General features: G+C 38.9%; 1 protein-coding gene and 1 pseudogene across 3 annotated transcripts; one reads left to right on the top strand and one right to left on the bottom strand.

The window, feature by feature from the left end:
• Positions 1-3535: 3535 nt before the first annotated feature.
• Positions 3536-4206, top strand: LOC143892241 (uncharacterized protein At4g08330, chloroplastic pseudogene; annotated as a pseudogene).
• A 3825-nt stretch (positions 4207-8031) lies between these two features.
• Positions 8032-23733, bottom strand: LOC143885353 (phosphoinositide phospholipase C 2-like). 3 transcript variants are annotated; one of them, XM_077389478.1, is made up of 9 exons: positions 23260-23729; positions 13755-13951; positions 11763-11898; positions 11452-11667; positions 11111-11349; positions 10207-10324; positions 9632-9784; positions 9469-9555; positions 8032-8437 (listed from the first exon to the last, which is right to left on the bottom strand). In XM_077389478.1, the coding sequence occupies exons 1-9, from the start codon at positions 23569-23571 to the stop codon at positions 8147-8149; spliced, it is 1749 nt and encodes a 582-aa protein (XP_077245593.1). In that variant the 5' UTR covers positions 23572-23729; the 3' UTR covers positions 8032-8146. The 3 variants fall into 3 exon arrangements, with proteins under 3 accessions (XP_077245593.1, XP_077245596.1, XP_077245607.1); XM_077389481.1 differs by having other exon boundaries at positions 11111-11346; positions 23260-23725; XM_077389492.1 differs by having other exon boundaries at positions 8266-8427; positions 23260-23733.
• Between the last annotated feature and the right edge of the window lie 1034 nt (positions 23734-24767).

Below are 24767 nucleotides of genomic sequence, written 5' to 3'. Positions count from 1 at the left end.
TGTATTAATGTTTCCCAAGACACTGAATAAGACTTCTGTTATTGGCACTTGCACGTTTTAATAACTACACGAACTAAACTTGTCTTTTCGTGTTAAATTGGCTCGTAAGAGCATTTTGGGAACTGTAATAACCTTGGTAACAGCTCTCTAAATAATACATGACAAGATAATTTAGTGCAATTATCAAAACTTGGTTAGGCTGATATCATTCCCCACTGGAAAAATACTGCTAGTTTCCCAGGACACTAGAAAAAGCCTACTATTATTGGCACTACCATGTTTTGATAATGACAGGACCTCAGCTTGTCTTTTCTTTTAGAATTGGCTTGTGAGAGCTTTTTCGGAACTGTAATAACCTTGTGACAGCTCTTTAAATGATAAAAAAACAAGATAATTTAGTTCAATTATCAAAACATGGGAAACTGCATGTGGGTCAAGCAGTTTGGTGATCTGGACCGTTAATCTGTTGGACCCCACAGAGATCGGGGACAAACAAAAAAATCTCAGCACCGAACAATCCTAGCCCTCTGATTTTTGCAAAATCTTTTAGCATTTTTCTTAATTTTTTGAGCCGTTCATTTTACACCCTAGGTTTGGATCGTCCAATGGAGAAGAGTTTTGGGGCACATACACACTATCTATAGTCAGCAAATATATGATGGCCGTTGTTGAGCATTTAATCAAACAATCCTAACCATCCAATTGTTGGCCTTGAAATAATATACACTGGAGCCCACGTTGTTCGAAGAACCAAACCATTCATTTGTTGGGTCCCAAAGTAAAAAGGCAGTACCAAGAAATCATCACCTAACCTTCCTTGATGGACGGATGAGTTATGGTAAGATTCAGCGGAGGAGTTGTGGTTAGGGGTGAAATGGCACTCGAAGAAGTCTACATGCAACAACCCGGACCCATCACTAGAGACTCATATGTTGGCACTCCACACTATGGTTATAGTGGGGCTTATTGTGGAAGCATTATGGGAGCCCTTCAATACCTTATCTTGACGCACTAGATCTTGCTTATGTTATAAAGTAGGTTTGTCAATTCATGCACAAACCAACATCCACTCATTTGGACCTTGTCAAGTGCATCATCTGATACTTCAAAGCCACTATTGCCCTCTCTCTCATTTTCATTGCCTTCTCAGATGTCAAAATGATATGGGTGCATCCCTTCAGAACGTGAAGATCAACGGTCAGGATTGTCAGATCGTTGATCAGACTGCTCCAGACCCCTCAAAGAGAGGGAGAACAAGAACTATTGTTGGAGGAGTGCTTAGCAATTGTAGAGAAGAAATATTTTATATTAAACAAAAGTCTAAAAGGGTAATGGTTGTCATTGTTTTGGCCTGACTTGTAATACGTGGATAAGATCAGGTCCGTTCATCGGATCGGCAACCACAAATCCAGGCAATGCTAATGATACTGTCATGATTATTCTAGTCCCTTGTATCCATCATTTAGGGGCTGTTTGGATAAGCAGATTTTAGAATCTAGGTTTTAGTTTGAAAACAGTGTAAATGAGGGTTCATGATCGTTCTGACGGCTTTTCTTGGATTTTAAATAAGAAATCCAGGTTTTAGGAATCTCTCCAGCATCCTAAGATTTCTAAAACCTCGAAATATGGGATGATCTGCTACTCTCTTGCTGACGGAAAAAAAGGGCAAGAAATCAGAAAACGATGGCCGGTCCGCTTCTTCTCTGTCTCTCATCTACAATTTTGAAGAAATCCCGGATTCTAAAATCCGCATATCCAAACGGCCCCTTAGGGTTCTCCCGAGAAAAGTCAAAACGCTGATTTTTTTGTAATCCTTTTATCTTACAGATGGGACGTCCGATCAATTACACATGTATAACCGTCTGTGGGACCCAAAAATTGATGGTTAGGATTGATCCCTCACTCTTATATTATACTAAATTTTATTTGCTTAAAATGGAATTACTAGTTGTCATGTTGGGCCCACACGAGTGGAAGCCAGATCATCCATACCGTACATGTGGAAGACATTTGTCCATTGACTAGTCGATACACGTGGACGGCTAGGATGTCTTACATAGCGGCACGTGAACGGCTTAGATTGAAGAAGTCAAAGGACACGCAAAAAGTACAATATGAAGCCGTTGTTTCCTACACCGGATCTCTGTGTAACGCTCCCCACTGAATTCCTCTCTAGTTTTTATAAATTGGCCCCCTCTTCTTCCCTCGGCCACTCCCTTTTCGCAGCAGAAGAAGAACCATGTTCCTCCACGAGGACTATGATGTTGTCACCTCCTCGTCATCTCAGAGACATGTCACATACAGGCAAGCTACTATGGGCTCTCCTTCTCATATTCTCTAATTTTAAGTAAAAACCCAACACCAAATCTGTTTATTGCTTCTCTTTTTCTGTATGCCTATCTATTTATTTTGACTGTATCTGAATTTTCCTTGATCTATTCATTGATTTATTATCAGACCCATTATTATTTTAGATTGTGAGAACCGATTGTGAATCCAAAACTGATTATTGGACTCAAATTTAATAATCGTTTTTCGTACTCAACAGTTATCAAAATCCAAAACAAACAGGGCCTAAGTAGTTCCATTTTGCTTTGAACTGTCCCATCAAAGCTAAGAGATCAGATGGTTATGATTGTCTCAATGGTCTGCTGCCTGTTAAGAGTAGATCAGATCTGACCATTGGATCATCAAGTAATAGATTAAAGATGAGAGGTAGTTAGAACTATATTAGGCAAATGGTTTAGATTAGGACTGTCATGTGTATCCTTATCGTTGTCTTGTTTATCTGTAAGTGCTGATTATAAGCACTGATTATTGTTAATGAAGATCATCTGAGATTAGTGAAATATTCCTAACTTATCTGTTCCCGCCATATGTGGACAGCCCTTATGATCAAACCAGACAATTTTGTATGCAATTTTGAAGTGCAAAACCCAATACCTCTTCTCCCTTTAAAATCTTGTCTTTCTATCAGATTCCATACTATGAGATATGTTTGGTACCTTCTCTTTTTTCTAATTGTTTGTTCAATTTCTGGGATTAGTTCAATTCCCAAGCTTCTGCTTGCCATTTAGAAAACGGGTTGTAACTGGACTCAATGCTCTATTTTAAACATGAAAGCATGTTCTACTGTTTGTCCCATAAAGAAGTTAAAGTCCTCTTTGGGTACCCTTAAACATTTTGTTCTGATAATCTTGTAACGTAGTTAATGGCTTCCAAAGCGCTAATGATGCTTTTATATCTGACTTAGTTAATGGCTCCCAAAGTGGCCTTCTGTTTGGTTGCACAAAAGTTGGGATGGCTTAGGGGTTTTGCTTGGCATTATGGTGCCACATCAGCGAAACCCCTTGTTTGGTTGCCAATATAGCATTGAAATCCTTGGAAACTACCAGGGATGTCTTCTGGTTAATCATTGCTTGTTTGCTGATGTGTCACCCTTGGGAATGGTGCTTTTCTCCCTATCTCTCTCTACTGGTAATGACACTGTACCACTACTCTACGATGTTGACAACCAAACACTACTCACTATTCTATGAGGTAAGTTCCAAGGAAATCCAATGCTTGTCTCTTCCCAGTTGACTACTTACACTACTACTCTACAAGGTAAAGACCTGCAACCAAACTGAGGAAATGAGGACTAATTTTGGTGGTATCCAAAGTGGGTCTAAATCTTGAAACAACTCCCCATCTGCGTGAATTTGCTGCTGCTGCTTTTGTTTTTGTTTTTTCTTTTATTTAATTTGGGTAGCTCATTTTGACTACCACACACATATTTGTTGTAACACATATGCTCATCTGCAATGCAGTTGTGGTTCTTGTGGCTATGCACTAAACTTAAGCTCTTCGAATCGGAATACCTCTAACATCGATTCTAAATATGGAAACTCCTTAAAGAAGGGGGTTATATCATTCCTTTCCATCGATAAGAGCCGGTTCACTCAGATTGATGAGTTTCGATGTCTACCCTATTTCATATCCAAGAATACTTGGGGCCTTTTCCGGCCGAGAATTAAACTCCTCTGCGGTAAATGTGGGAACCATATTGGTTATGCTTATGAAGAGAAAACTTCTACCTCTCCCTCTGTAACAAACAACTCAGACTTGAGTTCGAACGATGGGATCTCTGTTTGCAGGAAGTACAATGTCAAAATGCGTGCTGTACAGCCCTCTTCAGATGAATCAGGCATTCCTCTTTTTATATAATCTGTAGCATTGGCTAAAATGTAGCTCCAATCATCAGTGTACAAAGGAAGATTTGATCATTGTGTATCAATGTTGTCTAGTCATCGGGAATTGAATTTTGACAATCTTCCACATGAATTTTGATAATCTTCATTTTGTGTGTATTATCATTTCATTGTTTGGAAATAAATTCATTGACATGTACTGAACTGAGATCTCTAGACTTCACTGTTTGTATGCAACTTGTGCTCTTTGGAGTGCATGCTGTCACTAGGCAACTTTTTTTCATCCCATTCTGAAATCTAACATACCCCAATGTCAGTGAGCTAACTACCTAATACAAGGCCCTTCTGGTACTGCAATCAACCTCAGATCGCTTAGACACCTTGATGTAGGATGGATCGTATGGCAATTTTAGTGGTAGCTTCTTTTTTAGTCCTACATGTTTTCTCGTAGAAAATCTCGAACATATTCAATTCTTCTCCTTCTCGAACTCATCAGAAGAAGCTGTCTTATCCTCATAAAATGTACAATCTGCTCCACTATATGAGCCATCCACCATCACTTTGACTTCCCCCATTAGGATTATAATCCATCAAGCGCACAACTCCTGTGACCCCCCAATTCAAATTCCAATGGTCCCCTTCTTTGCAACTTTGCTCGGGCCAAAACTGAAATTCCAATTGATGAGAACTTCCTTACATGCTCTTGCACTGTCCCAATTTGTGGGAGTCATCATAAGACTAATCACCAGAAAATTCCACATTTCTTGAACAAACTAAGCCTTCATCTCTCTTCAAGTCTTCCCATGAACAAATGGTGTCTACTACTTTTGGGCATCCTTTCGCAGTTTATCATCATCCCTTAGATTCATTCTTCCGATTGACATCTCCATATCATTGGATTGCTTTACATGAAAATGTTACGTTCCTAATTGGCTGTAACACAAATAAGCAAAGAAGATAGAAAAAGAAGAGGAGAAAGGTTGACTCGAGGCTACCAGATCATCTCCTAATGGTTCAATTCGAGAGGAACTATGACTTGAAAAAAACAAAGTTTCTCTTTCTTGGTTGCAAAATTCTCTACATTTCCATTGTAATACAACTACTTAAATACAAGCACAAAAGTAGTGCTGTATCACCAATCTATTTGCACACTCACATCATTAACAACTCACACCAACAACCCTAAAACATGTACACGTATGATAGTTACATTGTGAGTACCTCATATACACCAGAAGATACGTGTATCAGAAAGTATTGAACAATCCAAGGAGAAAATCCTTTGCATTTTATGATGTCGTAGTGACGAGGTTCGGGTTATGATATCTGCCCAAAGTTCAATCTGCACAAATAGTCTTCAATGTGCTCTTCATGTCTTCACTAGCAGCATCCAATTGTACTTGCAATCCTCAATTGATTGCTCTCTTAACCCTCATAGCCAATTGTAATGCATTGATCAAGACCAGACCCTTTCACCTCCTTAAGTTTTTGCTTGAATGAATTTATGATGTCCAGTTTGCTGCCTTGTCTACCATTACAATTAGCTGTGTAATTCGGGTCAGGTCGGGTTGAGCTTCGCTTAAAAAATGAATTGGAATCAACCCAAAGCCGACCCTATTTTATGGTAAAAACTCAACCCGAATTCCCAAAAAACAACCCAAGTTGCACCCCTAACATTTATAGTGGTGGAAACAGATCTACAGGTGCCATTGAGAAAAAATGAAAAAGCAAAAAAGAAAAAAAAAAGAAAAAAAGATCAACAGGTAAACCCCACCGTGGATGGGCCAAGTTCCCAAATTTATGCTTGTAAGATGCTTTTACCATTAGACATTTGTTTATGATATCCAGCTGAAAAAATACACTTCGGCTATGTTTGGCAACCATGAAATTTTTTTCATAATAAATTAGGTCGTGTTTGGCAATTTATAATGGATTCCGTCGGAGGAAGGTGGGGATGACGTCAAGTCATCATGCCCCTTATGCTCGGACGACATGCGTGCTAACAATGGCCGGGACAATGGGTCGTGATCCCGTGAGGGTGAGCTTTTTTAGGTGGGGAGAGGGCACAAATGAGCCGGGGGTGAGTGAGAAGTGGCTAAGAAACAAGGAAAAATCAATCATATTTGGGTGGAGTTTTGTGTTTCCTTATTCTTCAGGCTTTTCTTACCCTCTCACTCACTCAGACCCTCTCGTGTCTTTACCTTTCCCATCCTCCCTCCGCATTGGGTAAGTTAATATTCCAGGGAAAAAATTCATTGAATATTCCGTGTTCCCTCTACGTATAGTCTACATATAAGTAGACCGATATCCATAGTACATTAGTTTGATAATGACACTAAGTTTGTTTTACCCATTTTTTAGGGCGAGGATTTTTTCAAATGGGTGAATATGCCGCATTTTCAAAAAATATGGTGGGGCCCATATTATTTAAAGATCCAAACCATTCATTTGTTCGAGCCCAATGACTCGAAAATTATTTTCATGGGATGATCCTAACCCTCTAATCTGTATGTAAATGTCACATTATAGTAATCTCTACAGATTGGAGGTTTAGGATCAGGATATGGGCCTGATGCCACATGTTGGCCATCACGGGATCGGCCAATTGCTTGAATTTCCTCAAAAACCTGGATGGCAAACAAGGGAAGAAGGATACTGTCCCGTCATTTTCTGATTTCTCACCCCTCTTTTTGTCAAGCGAGAGAGTAGGAGATTGTCCTAAATTCAGGTTTTAGAAATCTCAAGATGGGGGAGAGATTTCTAAAACCTAGAATTCTTACTTAAAATCCAGGATAATGGATTGTAAATTCCAGAATTTTACATCCCTTTCAAACTAAAACTTGGATTCTAAAATCCACGTATACATTATTATTGTGTAAGATTCTACTAAATATTCCTTGGAAAGAAAAATTCTAGGGCAGGTTGGCAATTTTCCAAAAAAAGAAAATTTTCGATTTTGGTAAAAATATCCATTAAAAATGAGTTTTCTAAACTCCAAAATTTTCATTTTCCATGGAAAAAACCTTGAAAGAAATACCACCATGCTAAATAATCCATGGAAAGAGGAACTGTGGGTCTGTTTGATTGCACAAAAGTTGGGATGTCTTAAGTGTTTTGCTTGACTTTAGGATGCCATGTCCCTTGGTTGTCTCCTGCTCGTCCGTTGATGTGTCACCCCTTTTATCCTCCTAACAAAATCCAAGCCAAAAACCACAAAAGGTAGTTTTTTGCTTGGATTTCTTGGGAATAATGGTCTCTCTCTCTCTCTCTCTCTCTCTCTCTCTCTCTCTCTCTCTCTCTCTCTCTCTCTCTCTCTCTCTCTGTACTGGTAATGAAACCGGCCCCTTACACGAGGTTGACAACCAAACACTACTTAGCAGTATTCTACGAGGAAAGTTCCAGCCTTCCAGGTAAAAAAATTTCTCATCGTTTTTAATTTAATGAATTCTCAACTTTTATTGTTTTACATAATAATATAGGGATATATTGTTTGTGAGCTAGAGCTCACAAACACCATTTCCCATAGTTGGTTGACTCATCCAACCCATTAGTTTTATAGGTTATAGTTAGGATTATGGGTTATGGTTAGGGTTATGATTAGTGGAGGTTTAAAATGGATGGCTAGAAATTATGCTCCTATAGATTGAATGGTTAGGATTATGGTATTGAGATGGTTTCCTAGGAAGATGCTATCTATGTGAGGTCCTGTATTGGATGAGTCAAACAACTATGGGAGAAGTGGTTTGTGGACTCTAGCTCACGGTGAGCTCATGCTCACGAACCACGCGCCCTATAGATAGTATAGTTATGTTCACCAACCTCAGAAAGAAATACTCATGGATTCACCAAAATAATTTAATCAATTCTCAAAGTGAAATGATATATTCCCCCAAATTTCTACTCAGGAGTCAGGACAGATACACTATATTTGACATGAACAAGAAACTTAGCAGGGATTAGCAGCAATCTGAAACAAATTCGAACCGCACAAGAAGCCTAACAGACTTGAACTTCTCTCCCTTGCGATCGAAAAGAGCAACAGATCGGAATCCCCTTCTCAACTGTGATATAGGCAAACATGTTTGCCCCCCAAAGCCATCCTTCTCGTGGACTTCAATCCTAAGCAAAGCCAGTTCTGGAACTGACAATGGAAACAAAAACTCTTCGTTCCAAACTGGTGCCCAATCGTCCGCGATTGTTCTCGTCTTCTTCATTACCGCATCAGCTGGGACTCCGGCTATACCAACCTGTGTGATAGATTAATCAATGGCTACAAAATTTTCATTTATACATGTTTATGGTTTTGCAACTTTACCCTTGTCCCATCTTGTGAAACAACCAGTAACTCCAAAGCGCTTAAGCTGTTGGAGAAGGCGTTATGTAATCTTTTATACTTTTAACACATCTTAGTATGTATAGATTTAGAGAGCATTGGTTGATTGGGGGTTAAGGTCGTCGACGGGCGTCGGACGGATGGAGGAAGACGATCCTCCTGCAGATCTTCCCAGAGAGACAATGTCAATGATCTTTCCGATCTTCAGCTTGAAGAAAAGACTGCGAGAATGCAATGTAATAAAGCCATGGTTGTTTCTAAATTGCCCGACAGAGGTGCCAAGTACGAAGCCACTCTCAAGTGCTTGGAAGAGGAGAAAGAGCGAAGGAAACTCTGTTGCGTTCACAAGAAAAAGGATGGATAGGAAGAGAATGCGGGGACAAAAATAGTAAAAAAATCATGGCGTAGGAGGTCATCGGAGGCAGAGGGGGTATTTTCAGAAACGATCGGGCACAGGGTGGTGCAATGAAGAAGATGAAAGATGGACAGTGGGATGACGCGTCATATGATAAGGACCCATGAATGATCTGCTCTTTGGACTGAGCCTTGGATACTTTGGTGGAGATTTCAACACCATTCGGTTTCCTCACGGAAAATCGGGAGTGCAGGATTACAACTAGTCTGCATGGCATGGTGGTGCGCATCATGACTTTGGTGAAGCCCTCAAATATGACACTTCTGGTTGGATTCGATACAATTTAGGCTATTGGGTAATGTAACAGGAAATGAGGATGGATTGCATATATCGGATATGTATGCTAATCCTACTATATGTAGGGGCGGTACTGTTGTAGCCTATTAGGGGACAGCTTGTTCCTTATTTGGCACTTTTTTGGATAATAAATGTCAATTTAAAAAAAGAAGAAGAAGAAGATTTAGAAAGCATTCATGAAGGTGGGGAAAGGACCAGATTCTACATTGCAATATTAATTCCTGTCATCTTACCCTTGTATAAAAGTCTGGCGGGGAGCATGTATCAAAGTGTGTCTGGCGGAAATCCATACGCCATCCATCACCCATATACACATTCACCTGTTTATAGCACAGAACTGAAAATCAGGATTAAACCGGGAAAGAAAATAACTGCAGAATGTGGGTAAATATTCACCTTCAAAGTTGTCTTCACTGGGAAATTTGCTCTAGGATCAAAGACCTGATTATATGGACCAATCTTCATAAGAAATTCAGGTTTTTTAATGTAACCACAACTTCCATTGGCTCTGAACATTCCATGCATCAACCAGAGTGACCTTCCATATCCCTGTTGTAGGAAAGCCGGCTTGGAGTTTAATGAGTGCAAAATTCATTAGAAGAAGCATTCCTGGTAACCTATTAATTTGGTCACATCTGAAAGTATAATGGCATCAATGTAGAGGACTATGTTTGTAGAAATACACAAACTATTCAATAAAAGAAACAAAATGTATGTAAAAATCCCAACTTTGTGATGCTGATACTATTTATGTAACAGTTTGGGGGTGTTGTCTAAGTACTCTAGGATTATACTGTCTGAATATCTTTTGCCTAATCCAGTTCAAAAAAAAATCTTTTGCCTAATCATGAGTCATTTTGTAGTATAGCTGGGTGCTATTATAGAAATATAAGGATTGTTGGTATCATCATAATGATTACTGCAAAATAATCAATTTATATTCCAAATCATATATGAAACACAGAGCCAACCTGCATATTAAATGCAACCATCTGAGCTCCATGCATCCACCCAATCAATGGGTTGTAGTTTGAAGAGTCAATGCGTATACCTTTTGGGTATATCCTCAGCAAATTCTTCTGGGTAAACCTAAACAAATGACAATAATCAGATCAAGCAGTTAGCAAACATTATTTCCATGAGTAAGAAAGAAATACATAAAACGCCAAGCATGTTCATATAGTCCACTTATGAGATGCATGTAGGAGCTGAAACATTCATTGCCATGAAAATCTAGACTAAATACTACAGGAAAAGAAACTCCCTGGAGTTGTCCTAACTATTTTTTAATGAACCTTCACAAAGAGTGGAGTTGTCCTAACTATTTTTTAATTTACCTTCACAAGATTGATGCCCTTATTTTTAGTAGCGAACGACTAGCAAGACAATCATCATCATGATTGAAGAGTATCTTATTAGTTTGGATGGTACCGTTAAAAAAAGACCTCTTCTTTCTATGAAATTAGATAATTTAACAATTTTGGTTAACCAACACAAAAATCTCTGTGAAATGAATCTTTATGAGAAAATGTTAGGTACCTAACCAATACACCAAAAGCTCCAGAATGGAACGCGTTAGACTAGGCCCTATAAACCTGTCCCATACCAGGCTGGATCCCACCTAGTCCCATACCTAGGCGGCCCATTGTGTGACGGCTTTCAGTCTTGACATTTTTTCTAGGTGCCCTTTCCACAGGTTGCCTGTATTTTACCAGGTAGCCCTTTCTACGTAGTCCTCTCCATAGGTCGCCCTTTCCGTGATGGAACATGTTAGGTTAGGCCCTTTAAACCTGTCCCATATCAGGTTGGGTCCCACCTAGTCCCGTACCTAGGATGGCCCCCACTCAGGACCATAACAGAAAACAAAAGCAATACCTCACTAGACCAGTTCCATGAGAATTCGCTGCCTTCCCAAGTTCTTGTTCACTCAAGCTAAGTCGCCTAACTTGATTAGGATCCACCTTTAGTGACTCTGCTAACCCACCCTTCAGTTTCCCAGCCTTAACCGAGATTAGACGCTTGTATTGAGGTGCCGAGTCCTGACGAAATTTCCGGTCAAAATCATTTGGATCATCCTCATCCCGACCGTGTTCACTCCTATCATTCTCATTCTGCTAGCAAATGTTGCAAATTTTGAATTAGTGGACCATTTCGAGATCAGTAATTGATCAATAAAATCAACAGAACAATGCCGCAAAAGTTGTTCCTGATCGCACCTTATCATCATTTTCTAGTTGAGCTCTAAGGCCTGGAACCTCTTTACCCCATGCTTCTTCCTCAGTTGAATCCTTTTCCTTGCGTGATCCAAGGTATTCTTTAGGTGGTTTAGTTGAAATAATAATCCGCTTTTTCAAAGCTTCTGGTGAAGGGAATTCCTCCAAACATTCGGCCTCAGGGATAAACAACATTTCTCCAAATGTTTGAGTGACCATCTAAAAACAAATTAATTTAAGAGCATTAAAATGGGGAATTCGAATAGAAAATAGCAGTAAAATCACCCAAGATGAAAATAAAATAAAATTTTCACCTCAGCTACTTTAGCCTGAAGATCTGGAGTAAGGTGGTCTTCAAGGGTTATTACAACAGGATATGGAGATGCAGAAAAAGCATGTTCTTTGATGGATGTCAAACATTTTATGAGTTTCACTGGAGTGGTAAGAGTCCTACAGTTTTGCAGAAATCCAAGTCACTTCAAACAGAAATGAGGAAATGAGATATAATTACTCTAGAGAGTATGATTTTATAATTTGTACAAACCAACAGAGACTAATCCATGGTTCCAAAGTCCATACTTGGACAGCAGTCCATTAACTGATTAGCTTATAAACCAGGTACAAACTTCTGCAATCACGAGAATATTTTAAGGATTTACCAAGAAAAATATGCGCTAAACAGTAATTTTTTTTGGTTCAAATTTATTTTATATGGTGGTAAGATATTATGTGCAAATTTAATGCAGGCAACTATGATACTTGAACAAAATAGGTTGGAATAACATGTTACCTCTCCATGTTATGCATATCAGATATATGAAAAATAATAGTAGATCATGTTCAGAACGATATTTAAACGTATGGAATTTATCACTTTAAGATACCAAATGATAAGATATAGTAGGCTATTGGTCTCAAATAAGCCAAGTTCCCTTCAAGATTCAAGATATTGTGAATGCTATCATAGCTAGTGATGCAAAAATGTATATGATAAAAGTCCCTTGATCTTGAGGAAAGATATGATTTTAAAATCTCAACATCAACTGGACGAAGGATTCTTAATTGAATGTTTATGGTGTTGGCATGAGAGAGAGAAACAGAGAAAGAGGGGCTCTTAATTGAATGAAACTTATGTGGATCTTTTTTTAATGAAATGAATATTAAATCTACATGAATATAGCATGTGAAAATATAAATCCCTAAAAATTGTAATTCTAATGGCTCTTCTTACTCCTTGTAATCCTTACCTACATTAAATATTCCACCTTAACCCATTATAACCCTACTCTTTCTATACACTTCTTTTTTGCTTCCAATGAGGTTTATTACATGCTTCATAGTGACTTTCAGTGATGCTTCTCACACATTTACTCTTTACTTTCTTTAGAGTATTTCTCTTCTTGTAATTTCTCTTTCTAAAACCCTTGCTTCTCGTTTCTGCTTCCCACATCGCTTCTCACACTCGCTCCCCACTCTGGCAACTTTGTGGTTAGTTTGGTCATTTTCAAAAGTTATCGTTATAGGGGAAGTTTTGAGTTTAAGGGTTGTTTTTGCAGGTAGGAGTTTATCTTTTCGCAAGCTTAGGTAGTTACCTAGGGCACTCTAAGAATAAGAAAGTTACTGTTTCTCCAAGAAGGAAGTCCTGAATTGTGGAATGGTATTCTGGAATCTTATGGGTTGAATGTGGTATTTGCATTGTTTATGTGAAGACACTTTCTTAGCATAAATGCCCTTTCAATTGATAATTACTTAATTGGGGCAATATTTACAATAATAGAGTTCTTTTATAATTAACCCATTCAAAAGTTAAAATTACAGACAATGAAAATTCTATCACACAATTTCAAATAATTTTTTATATGCTCCAATGAAAAGGAAGACCAAAAAATCAATTATTGCAGACTTGGTTATCAAATGATATATAATTTGTAAAGTGGCACATTGGAATAATTGAGAACAGAGAAAGCTACATATAATATCCAATTGATTGCATGACATTTCCTTTCAGGTTCAAATATGCAGTTCTATTGTACTTAGACGCAGATTTGCATCAAATTTCTAATGACATTGGTCATGTAAGGGCTCCTCATCAGGGCTGCCTCCCTAGAGTTTAAGCATTTCAACATTGATATTATCATTTTCCTGGGATTCTTGCCTACCCACCTCTAATACAAGATATAAAATAATATAAATACTACATTCATTTGCAAAAGCATGTTCCTCATGCAACTTAGTCACAACAAAATTCAACAAGATTGAGACAGCACTCTGTCTAAATTGATTGGCTTCGCGTTATAACTCGGTACCTTCCATGGAGAATATCTATATCATCTTTTGCAGAATTTGGCCACATATCCAGTTCAATTGCCCTTACACCTCTCTTCAGTGCCTTTATGATTGGGGCATCACTGCAGTTACTGATGAGTTGGTTTCCAGTCAAATAGGAATTATGGCCTGTATATATGTAATAATGGGACAATGGAGCAGTCATATCTTGGTGAACCTGGAATGAAGGCATAGCATCAAGTATTTAGTCACTATACCGACCATTTATAATCTGGCATCCACAAAAACTTTATCTTACAGAAGTGAAGATTAAATAGAAGAGAATGTCAAGACTAAATAGGCATGATTAAGGAATGGTATGATTTAGAAAATTGCGTAGCTCAATGAGTTGCCTTTCAAATTGATCATGAAGAAAGTCAAAAGATTAATAGATAAATAACGAAGATCTTAAAGTAAAAAAATTCAAAGTAGAAAATCTTATGTATAACTTACTTTCTTACCGTTCATAGTTCTCAATTCCATCAGTGTGATTCATGGGAAAATCCTGACTGGGGGACCAACCGGTGAAAAGGCACATTTGTGAGGCTAGGGATTGTATTCATTGTGGAATCCCATTGTAGCCCCCCCACTGACTTGTTCATTCAGTGTCCTACAGCAATTCAGGTATGGAGTTTTTTCTTTGGTCTGTTCAACATGCACCTTAGACTTAGAGTCAATGGGCTTCATCTATCAAACCATTATGGAATGGGTGGTGTAAAATAGTAGTAATAAACTTGGTTGCCTAGGGAAAATCATTCTTTATGGATGGAAGATCCATTATGAGTGAGGAGTTTGATGCTTCCATCAAAATTTAGCTTAATTGAGCCTTTGGTTGGGAGAATCCAACCCGGTGTGTGTGTGTGTGGCCTTACTTTTTCTTTTTATTTATCGTGAATGATTCCATCATTCAATATAGTATGCCTGGTCCGAATTAGGCATATTTGTGTTTTACTTCCTGTAACTCTTCCTCAGCCAGGCTTGGGCAGAATAGCAGAGCGAGGTTTTGGGGCCGATACAATAAGAACTACTTACTTATGTCATGAGATAAAAGTTATGAATCAACTTATGTAATAGAGTCGATCTACTAAGGTATTGAGCAGCAGTGTAGCATCAGATCCCAAAGATAGTAAGTCCTTGATTTACCCGTACTGAAGCAACATAGCTTAGGAGGGATCACCCCACTCCTTGGAGATATAGACTTTTGCTTAGAGAGCTTTTTTATATATTGAGGCTTGTTGGGTGTTCCTTGTCACTTGAGTTGATCGAATGGCTAACTTTGTTCTGCTCTGTTAGAGTCTGAGGGTCTGGTCTGGCATGAGATGCATGACTTGTAGTCTGGTTTTTCTTTTGTTGTTTTTCTTTTTCTTTTGTTGTGGTCCACGTAGGCGCGGATGCATTTTGTATTCCCCAAATATTCAAAAAAGAAAAAGCATATTGGTAGTACGAGCAGAAGTATGAAATGCTCTTTAAAGATGGTTCGACTGTGTAACATAATATACAAACCAGTTTCCATAATGTGCTCATGATTTCTTTCAGCTACCTCATTATGAGATGGTGTATGAAGACATCAGAACTGTTACCCAATCCTATCTCATGGTGAAATTTGTCTTATGCCTAAGAGGTAGACTATCACCAACTATCACTTTGTAAGTGTTTGATACAAGTACCATAGTCTGGAAGAGTGTCAGGAGTTGAGTAAGTTTTGTTTGATTTACATATGAACCGAGGCTAATGAAGAGCAATGCAAGAGTTTAAGGTGGCTAAATTTCTCTCCTGACTGTGTTGAGATCAAGAGTATCATTCTGTTCGCTGACAGATCTTGGATAGCAGAGACCTCCCCTCTTTGAGGGTTTCGTTCTCTCGCCTTGTTCTGTCTGGATATTCTAGCTGGGTCTTTCCAAGGGTATCAGAAGTTTGTATGTGTTGAGTTAAAAGGGGCAATCTCATTTAATCCTCCAGAATTGTAAGAGGAGGCATTCTCTAGATAGTTGGCCGGTAGTAAGTGGTGGTTTTTTACAAAAGGTGTGCACATACTATGTGGATATATAAACCATATCAATGTTTTGCTTTTCCTTTGGACTGGGGCCGGCATGTCGACCCAGTCCACTTTAATATTTTGTAATGCTGTTTGGGACTACTGGTCCCATCTGCTATCTTAATATTAATGAAATCTGTCAATTAAAAAAAAAAAAAAAAAAAAGCCTTTACTCATGTTGCTAGGGCATTGGGTTTTCAACCTCTTCTTCACATACTAGTATTGGTGAGGAGTCTGCATTGAAAGTGCACTCATTTTGGGAGATCAAATCAAATCTAACAAAGATTTTGATAGATTTAGAAAACCAACAAGGGTGAAATTCAGTTTCCTATACATTGATTGTTGGATGGAAATCTAAGTTTATTTGATTTTAGGCAGTGTAAAATAACAAATATATTCTAAATAGTATACTGAGTTCTGAATGCAAAATATTCAAAAGGCTATGTAGGAGCTTCCTCTGGCCAAATGATGGACACAGAAAATCAAATTTAGTATTGTAGAATAACACAAGATCCAGAAAAAAAAAAAGAATTAAAAGATATCAGAAAAATGTTGGATAATGAAACTTTATTGAAAACCGACAACAAAAGATTCTCCATGATCAGTGTATATGAAGAAGAAATATCTTATATGATTCCAACCCAAATTGACAAAGCCAATTGAGAGATACAGAGACTATGAGGAAGGTGACCCCATAAAGTAAAGAAAATTTATCTTGGCCATAGAGAAGGCAAAGATACTATGCTCTACAAATATCAGATATTTGAAATATTACAAATTTCAAATCCAACTGAAGATCTCAAAGTTTCTAATCCGATTCTCGTTTCCAACTTCCTAGAAAATCTTGCCTACAAATTGAAATGCATATCTAGAATGCAATATGCAAAAGAACCATGCCTATGTGCTGCAATTTTGTTATGATACCACATTCAGGGCGCAGTTACTGTTCTTTAGACTCATTTGCTGTTATTCAGATTATTTAAATAAAGAAGAAAGTTCCTTGCTGTTAATCTCCCTCATTAGGGATTCAAATTTCACAATAATTTTATTTTTTGAGTAGGATTCTGATCTACTCAAATCATTTTGAGTACAAGTAGCAAGGCTGTCTCTCTAATTGATTTGTTTCCGATCTACATTTGGCATGTAAGATCTGAAAGTCGTAAGATCTGATGAGATCTCACAGTTGGATCATCATGGTGGTATATTAGGCAAGTTGGTTAAATGAGGCAGCCTAGCTAGATTATATTCATAGTTAGGTTAGATTAGAATATTCTATTCGTATCTCTTTCCGGTTTATCGTAACATCTTTCTTTGCATATCATCTAAGTGCTCTATATAAGCACTTAATGATTCTCTTGTAAAAGCATCATTATTAGTGAAATTTCTATAATTTATCATGGTATCAAAGCACCCGATCCTTTTGGGCTGATTACAATTACATCAATTCTATTTCCCTACGGAAGACCGATCTAGCCGTCCGCTGGGCATTGCACCTAGCTTCCCCCTACACTGTTGCATATTCAATATCCTTTAGACCCAAAAGCAAACACCAACACACAGCTACGTCACTGCCTTTATTGCCACTTTCTTGAAGCGCCTTGGCAAGATGCAATTGGATCGTTACCCTCAAGGCTTTGATGCTCGTCCACCACTTCTTCCGCGGCGGCGATCCCAGCTTCCGGTGCGAGATTCTTTACACACCTACTATGGCTCTTGCTACTGCTCATTGGAGTCTAAATGAAAGTCGTCGCAAACAGAGAAAGAGAGAAAGTGGGCTTCTTTTTGGGGTTTTCTCTTGGGTGTTTACACACCTTTGGTTTCTACTTGGTTCCTCTTGGGGTTTTGATTCATCCGCATCATGTTTCTTCTTGGGGTTTCCTCTTGGGTGTTTTCTCTCTGGTTACACTCTTGTGTGCGATCTTGGTTTGAGAGAAGCAAGGAATGGGTTGCAGGTTTTGGTTTTAATCCATTATAATCCTTGTATATTGTTTTTCTCACAGTGGAAGACCGTGTTTCTTGCCCGTGGACGTAGGCATGGCCGAACCACGTAAAATCTTGGTGTTCATCTTATGGCTTGTTTTAGTGTTTTACTTTTCAGATTAATTTGTGCATGATCAGATGGGATTTGCCCGGAGGATTTTCTCAACAAGTGGTATCAGAGCTGTGGTTGGAGCTATCGTCGAGGCCGGGTGGAGTGATCGTGCGTGTTGTGGTTGGATCTCGGCTAGAGTGATCTTTGGGAGTGGAAAGATTGTCCAAGAAAGATTCTTGTTCTAGGTAGAGCATTACACTGAGAAATGCGAAGTAATATGAGATGACGGTAAAATCAAGTTCTACCTAGTTCAACATCGACAGATTTGATGTAAATGGCAGTTTCACCCTGTGGCAGATGAGGGTGAAGGACATCCTAGTTCACCAAGGATTGGCTAAAGCGTTGAAGGGAAATGATGGCAAGCCGGAGAAGATGACAGATGCCAAGTGGGAAGACATAGAGTCGAAGGCAGACAACACGATTCGGCTATGTTTGGCAGATAACATGATGTTTAACATTATGGAAGAAGATGAAGATGTAGGATGGCAGAAATCTTCTGGAACACATTACGGTGTTCAACAGCTTTGTGGATAAGCTCCACAAGGTTGAAGAAAAATTGACGGAAGAAGATAAGGCCCTTTTGCTTCTTACTTCGCTTCCTAATTCGTATGACAACTTGGTGACATATTTACTGCATGGTAAGGATATGATAAAGTTGGAGGAAGTCACGACGTCACTTTTATCAAATGAGATGTGGAAGAAACTTGTTCTTGGTGGAAGTGAAGAGCATGGGTTGGTTGTTCATGGTGGGAATTAAAGAGAAAGGTCGTCTGATAGGGGATAAGGAAAAGGCATGTCAAGATCTAGGGTCAACGGAAAAGGCGTGCAATATTACCGTTGCAAGGAATATGACCACATCAAGCGGGATTGTCCGAAGCGAGCTGACCAGGCCCATAATAGTGCTACGAATACTGCAGTGGCTGTAATAGATGAGCAAAGCGAAGACGTTGGAGACGTCTCACAGTCTCCTTAGCTAATCGCATTTCTCCTCATAATGAGTGGATTTCAGATTCAGGGTGCTCTATGCTCCATGAGGGAATATTTTGATATGTTTCAGGAGACAAAGGCAGGTGTAGTGTCTTTGGGTGACGTGTCTACTTGTGATGCCATGGGAGTTGGAACGGTCAAGATCAAGATCAAGATGGAGTGCTTCGTACTTTGGGTGATGTGGCGTATGTCCTAAAGATGCGAAAGAATCTAATGACACTTGGTCAGTTGGACTCCAGAGTTGCAGGTGGAGCTATGAAAATCACACGCAACTGTATGGTTCTGAAAAAAGAAGAGAAGTGTGGCGGATTATATCGTCTGGTTGCGAACACGGTGACTAGTGTTCCTAAGATCTCGATGGCTAGGTGGAAATAGGGTAATGGCACACGCATAGGGTCTCTTTCTCAGTTGGTAAAGAGACAAGTTTTCAGGTTGTGGATTTTCTTCGATGGGAAGGCAAGAAGGCAAAATAGGAAAGAGATACATTTAGAAACTTTGAGATTTTGGATTTTTGAAAACCTAAGATATAAAAGTTAGAGAACGTGATTTCTCTTGGGGCAGTAAACAGTGGCGGAGCAAGTATTTACACATAAGGGGGGTAGGCTTCAAATTTTAATGGGGGCTTGCCCAAGGGGAGAGAGAAAAGAGAGAAGGAGAAAGTGGGTTTCTCCTTTGGTTTCTTCTTGGTTCCTCTTGGGGTTTACTCTTGCTTGTTTTTTCTCGGATAACACTCTTGTGTACGATCTTGGTTTGAGAGAAGCAAGGAAAGGGTTCTGGCTTGTGGGTTTTGGTTTTAATCCATTGTAATCCTTGCATATTGTTTTTCTCAGAGTGGAAGATCGTGTTTCTCACCCGTTTGGCCGAAGTAAAATCTTGGTGCCCATCTTGTGGGTTGTTTTATTGTTTTACTTTTCCATTTAATTTGTGCACGATGGGATCGGATTTGCCCGGGGGATTTTCTCAACATTAAGTTTATCATCTAAGGCCGGCTTCAATTTGAGTCTAATAATCGCTCACAACCGGGGGTTAAGTGCTCTATATAAGCACGCAATTGTAAAAGCATCTGAAACATGTATTTATCAAGAAGAAACAGATCCAAGATTTCAGAAACTAAAACAAAACATGACCAACAAAAAGCAGAACACTACCATATTTTGACGATCGCACTCGCTTTGTTAAAAAGTAAGGTATGGCCTGCACCATAGGATGACCCAAATCGTCCATTAGATGGGCCACAGCCTAAATAGGTTGTGCCCCAAAAATCATTTTCATATGTTGATCCTAACCCTCCGATCTATAGAGGGACTGAATCTTAGAGGGTGGATCCTAACATATAATTGACGGTTTGGATAATGATTTTTGGGTAATGGTTTGGATAATCTTAGAGGGGGATCCAAACCTATGGAAATGATTTTTGGGGCACAACCTATTTAGGCTGTGGCCATATACATATAATGGACGGTTTGGATCATCCTATGGTGCGTGCCAAATTGTACTTTTACTAAAGTGAGGAGTGCCATCGATGATGATTCCCAAGAAACTCTTGAAAATGGGAGAGGGAAAGAGAAAGAACCTGATCTATTTGCCCCTTTTTCTTACTTGGGACAGCCTCCTCTGGCTCTAGTGTAAAAGTACAGGGAGTTGTCCCCAGTAAGAAGAGGGGGCGAATATAGACTGCCCTTTTTTAATTTTCCCAGGAACACTTGGACACGCGTCACTCACGTGCGGTCATTTCCAGTGTCTGTTTTTTTTTTTAATTTTCCGATCTTTCTTTTCGTTTTGTCCGTACAACTCGGCGTACCGGTTTCGTCGTTTTATTATGTATCCTTGAACAAAGTGGGCCCAACGCCCTGCACGCCACGTGTATGTAATCGGACCCACCCAAGTCATATTCATGATCCGGACCTTTTGGAATGCATATCGATTCGGGATCGGACTATCCATGGTCCGTGAGACATTATTTGATCCAGCAACAAAATAAAAAACTATTAGGTGTGAATTTTAAATTTTGGATTTCAAATCCACATATTTTCGATTTACAGATTCAAATCAAAATCCAAATATTTGGGTTCTTACATCTTTACAAAATTACTAAAATGCCCTTCTTTTTTTTTACCAATTCTTACTAACTTTTTAAGGAAAGGTGCATTTTATAACTTGTTAAACGTTAACCGGATTTGTACATCTATGTGGTTCTTTATTAGGGAATTGCTAGCGTCCATCGCAAGAGGCTTTTCGCGGCTGGTCTGTCGCAATTCAGACCAGCCACCTCGTGAATGGAGACAAAAGCGGGTCTGTCGCAATTCCACACACCCGCTTTTGTCTCCATTCATGAGGTGGCTGGTCTGAATTGCGACAGACCAGCCACAAAAAGCCTTTTGCGATGGAGCTTAGTAAATCCCTCTTTATTATATATTCATAATTTTTTTTTTGAAGGGAAATGTTTATGAGCACAACCATATTTTGAGAACTGTATTTTGATATTTGCACAACCAAGCAATCTTTTCTTCTTTAATTAACTCGTGCGAGCTTTCTGGGAACTGTAATAACCTTTTGATAGCTCTATAAATACTAAAAGACAAGTGGGTTAGGGAAAATATCAAAATATGGTTATGCTGATATCATTCCCCCTTTTTGAATCTTAATCAAATTATAAAGGGCAATGATAAATTCACGCACACCTGTAGGATAATTCGCACCATTAACCTGACTTGACGTTAAAAAGTGTCAAAGTCTACATCATACCCTCCTTTAAAGGGGTGCGAATTATCATATAGAGGGTGCGAATTTATAATTGCCCATTATAAAATAGGACTTGCTAGGCCATTTAGCGGTACATTTTTCAGGAGAGAACAGCCACACAAACTCACTTTTTAGCGTATTTCTAAGGCATAGACACCCCAGATCAACCCTATAATGTCCGTGGCCGTTGGGAAAACTGTTTGTGAGCTTGAGCTCATATAAGCTTATATGAGCTTGAGTGCCAAAACACATGGTTCCCACCTTTTTTGTGGTGATCCAAACCATTCATTTGCAAGGCCCCATCATCATCGATATATAGGGTGTGTACCAAAAATCAAGTCCATTGTTCAAAAGTGGAGGGCAAAAATGGGCAGATTACTAGTCGACCGCACACTATTCCCCAGAGCCAACCAACAGCTGCAGGTCATTGCCATCGGCAACCGACATTACCATCTGTGCCACCACCCTGTAGACGCACGTGACTCACTTGGGTCACTAAAACATTATTATGATATTTCTTTTTTCATCCGTGCAGCTCTAGCTTTGTCGTTTTACGTACCCGTTTACAAAAGTGGGCCCAATTCCGGGCTCACCACTAGTTTTTATATGGTGGAAGCCTATATAGTAGAGTATTTTTCAAAAAATACTGTACGGCTTACACCATTGGATGGTCCAAACTGTCCATTTGATGGTTGTGCCCCAAAAATCATTTCCTAAATGATTTTTGGGGTACCAAGTATTTCCATCTTGGCCCGTCAAATGGATCATCCTATGGCGTATGCCTTACATTACCTTTTGAAAAATTCTAGACTATACAGGCTTACACCATGTAAAATACTAAAATCTCGTAACCTAAGCCCCCAAGTCTATGATTCATTCGGACCTAACCCAGGAACATCTCATCTATGAAATGGACATGCCTCACCTGAGCTACAAAAAGAACCAGATCTCTATGTTGCATTTCAAAAGTTTAATTTTTCTTCCTAGAAATCCACTCACAGAGATACACAAACTTGTTAAAACTTAAAAAAATGCATAAAATTTCTGCTCTGATTATCTGACTAGCTTTTTTTTTTCTTTTCTTTTTTCTAACCTACATATGTGTAGGATCTCTTGAAGTATAAATAATTAAATAACACCCACTTTAACAGCATATAACAGCAACTCTAACAGCTTAAGCTTTTAGAGTTGGTGGTTGCTTCACATGGTATTAGAGTTATTGCCTCGTGGCAGGTCCTGAGTTCAAAACCCAACAACTCAAATGAGAGATTTGAGAGGGCACCAAAGAATCGAGGGAGAGATAAAAATTAGGAAAAAGTCGATTAGATTTTGAGTGGAGCTTTTTGTTTCTTGGTTTTTTAGGCTGTTCTTGCCCTCTCCTTACTCAGTCCCTCTCCCATTGTGCCTTAGATAAGCAAATATTCCCCCGGAAAAATAAAATCATGGTAGCCAATTGTGACCTAAAAATCCACATGTTGAAGTAAAAATGATTAAATAACACCAACTCAAACAACTTAAGCTTTTGAAGTAATTGGTTGTTTCATATAGTATCAGAGCTATTAAAAAAACCCAATAAATCCTTGATATTAATTAAATCTACGGCCAACCCAATATTTAGAAAAATGCTGACCTGAGATTTGATCGGAGGGTTGAGATCGGTGCAAAAAAGATAATGGTGGAAATCTTGGAGGGTAAGGAGGGGCTTCCAGAACTTGCCGAAGTGGCGACGAAGCCAGATATGCTGGATCACGGAGTCGGCGTCGGAGATCATGGCGCCGGCATCTCCCTGCCACTCTACGAGGAACCGGAGGAGCTGATCGGACGTCATAAGATCAGCACCGCCGGAAAATGACTCGAAAGCTTGTTTCACGTCGGCCGGAGGTTGAGCTTCATTCCACCGGAATTTTCTCGTGAAGCACATGCAGATCTTGTAACTCCCCATCTTGCAATAATGGAGAGACACGTGTCCCTGCTAGGACCCGGGCGTGTTCGAGATCTCGTCCTGTTTAGAAGATGATGAAAATGTGGAGAAAACCCAATGCTTCTAGGGTGCCCTTGTCACTATATTTATAGAGAGTTTTATAAGTAACTTTTCATGAAATATGTGAATACATGTGCATAACTACCTAAACTACTTCCTTTCAAATTCAAATTACACAACTGATAATAACTAAAAACTAACTCTTAAGTAGCCTAATCTATCACACTAATGATCCAACGATAATACATTCTAACAAATTTCATTCAATTCTCACATGGGCTATCTCTGCTTTTTCAGTTCTTCAGTTCTCATTACCCGATATCTTATATGGTGTAAGCCCTTACAGTCCTGTATTTTTTCAAAAAGTATGGTACGGACCACACTGTAGGAAGATCCAAACCATCCATGTGGTGGCCCACAATGTAAATAGGTTATGCCCAAAAAATCATTTTCTATAGGATGATGATGATCCCAACCCTCTCAACTTCTTGAAAAATACGGGACTATAAGGGCTTACACCATAGAAAATATCCTCATTACACCTATATGGGGAAAATTCAACAGCCCTTGTTTTTGGGTCATTTCCACCTTTTTCTTCCTTCTTATCTGTGGTTCTTTGGATTTGGTCTGTGAAACAGTACTGAAACTCATTGTACGAGTTGGCTTGTTTTATTGCTCTAACCAGAAATGGGGACCACACATTGTTAATGTGAGTCGGATGGCTCAGGATCCATATATTTTATAAGTGTTTTCTATAGTAAGAAAATAGTTGTATTAATATCAGGGCTATTTTTGGACACTTGTAATTACCTAATAAAGGTATTAAAAGCCCAAAATTGCATTGTACTAAAGCCCAAGCTTGAGGATCAACCTTGGATGATGACATATTCCCTGAGCAAGGTGATGATACTTATCATTTGGATGGTATCAAGAACAAAAACCAAGTTGGAGGAGATGGAAGATCAAGCAAAGCCAAGGAAAACAGTTCATTATATATCTTCTAAATTGCATGGAGATATTTTTCATTTTGGTTTGCATTTCAAAGCTACTTTATAAATCATTTTAAACTTCTCAAAGTTATTGAACCAAAATGTTTTCAAAGCTTTCAAGGTGCTTTTGACGTGCACATAAACTCATACTTGAAAGTTGCTCAAAAG

Source organism: Tasmannia lanceolata, unplaced genomic scaffold (assembly GCF_043159265.1).
Source record: "Tasmannia lanceolata isolate RefF3 unplaced genomic scaffold, GAP_Taslan_0.1 ptg000002l, whole genome shotgun sequence".
NCBI lineage: Eukaryota > Viridiplantae > Streptophyta > Magnoliopsida > Canellales > Winteraceae > Tasmannia > Tasmannia lanceolata.
This window is presented reverse-complemented; position numbering and strand designations above follow the sequence as displayed.

Bases quoted from the DNA above. Each gene is read 5' to 3' on its own strand.
- LOC143885353 (XM_077389478.1), bottom strand. From the start codon at position 23,571: ATGGGGAGTTACAAGATCTGCATGTGCTTCACGAGAAAATTCCGGTGG. The intron at 13,952-23,259 runs GTCAGCATTTTT...CCTTCATTCCAG, and splicing joins ACCCTCCGATCAAATCTCAG to GTTCACCAAGATATGACTGC. The intron at 8,438-9,468 runs GTAAGATGACAG...TCTATCACACAG, and splicing joins CGCCAGACTTTTATACAAGG to GTTGGTATAGCCGGAGTCCC.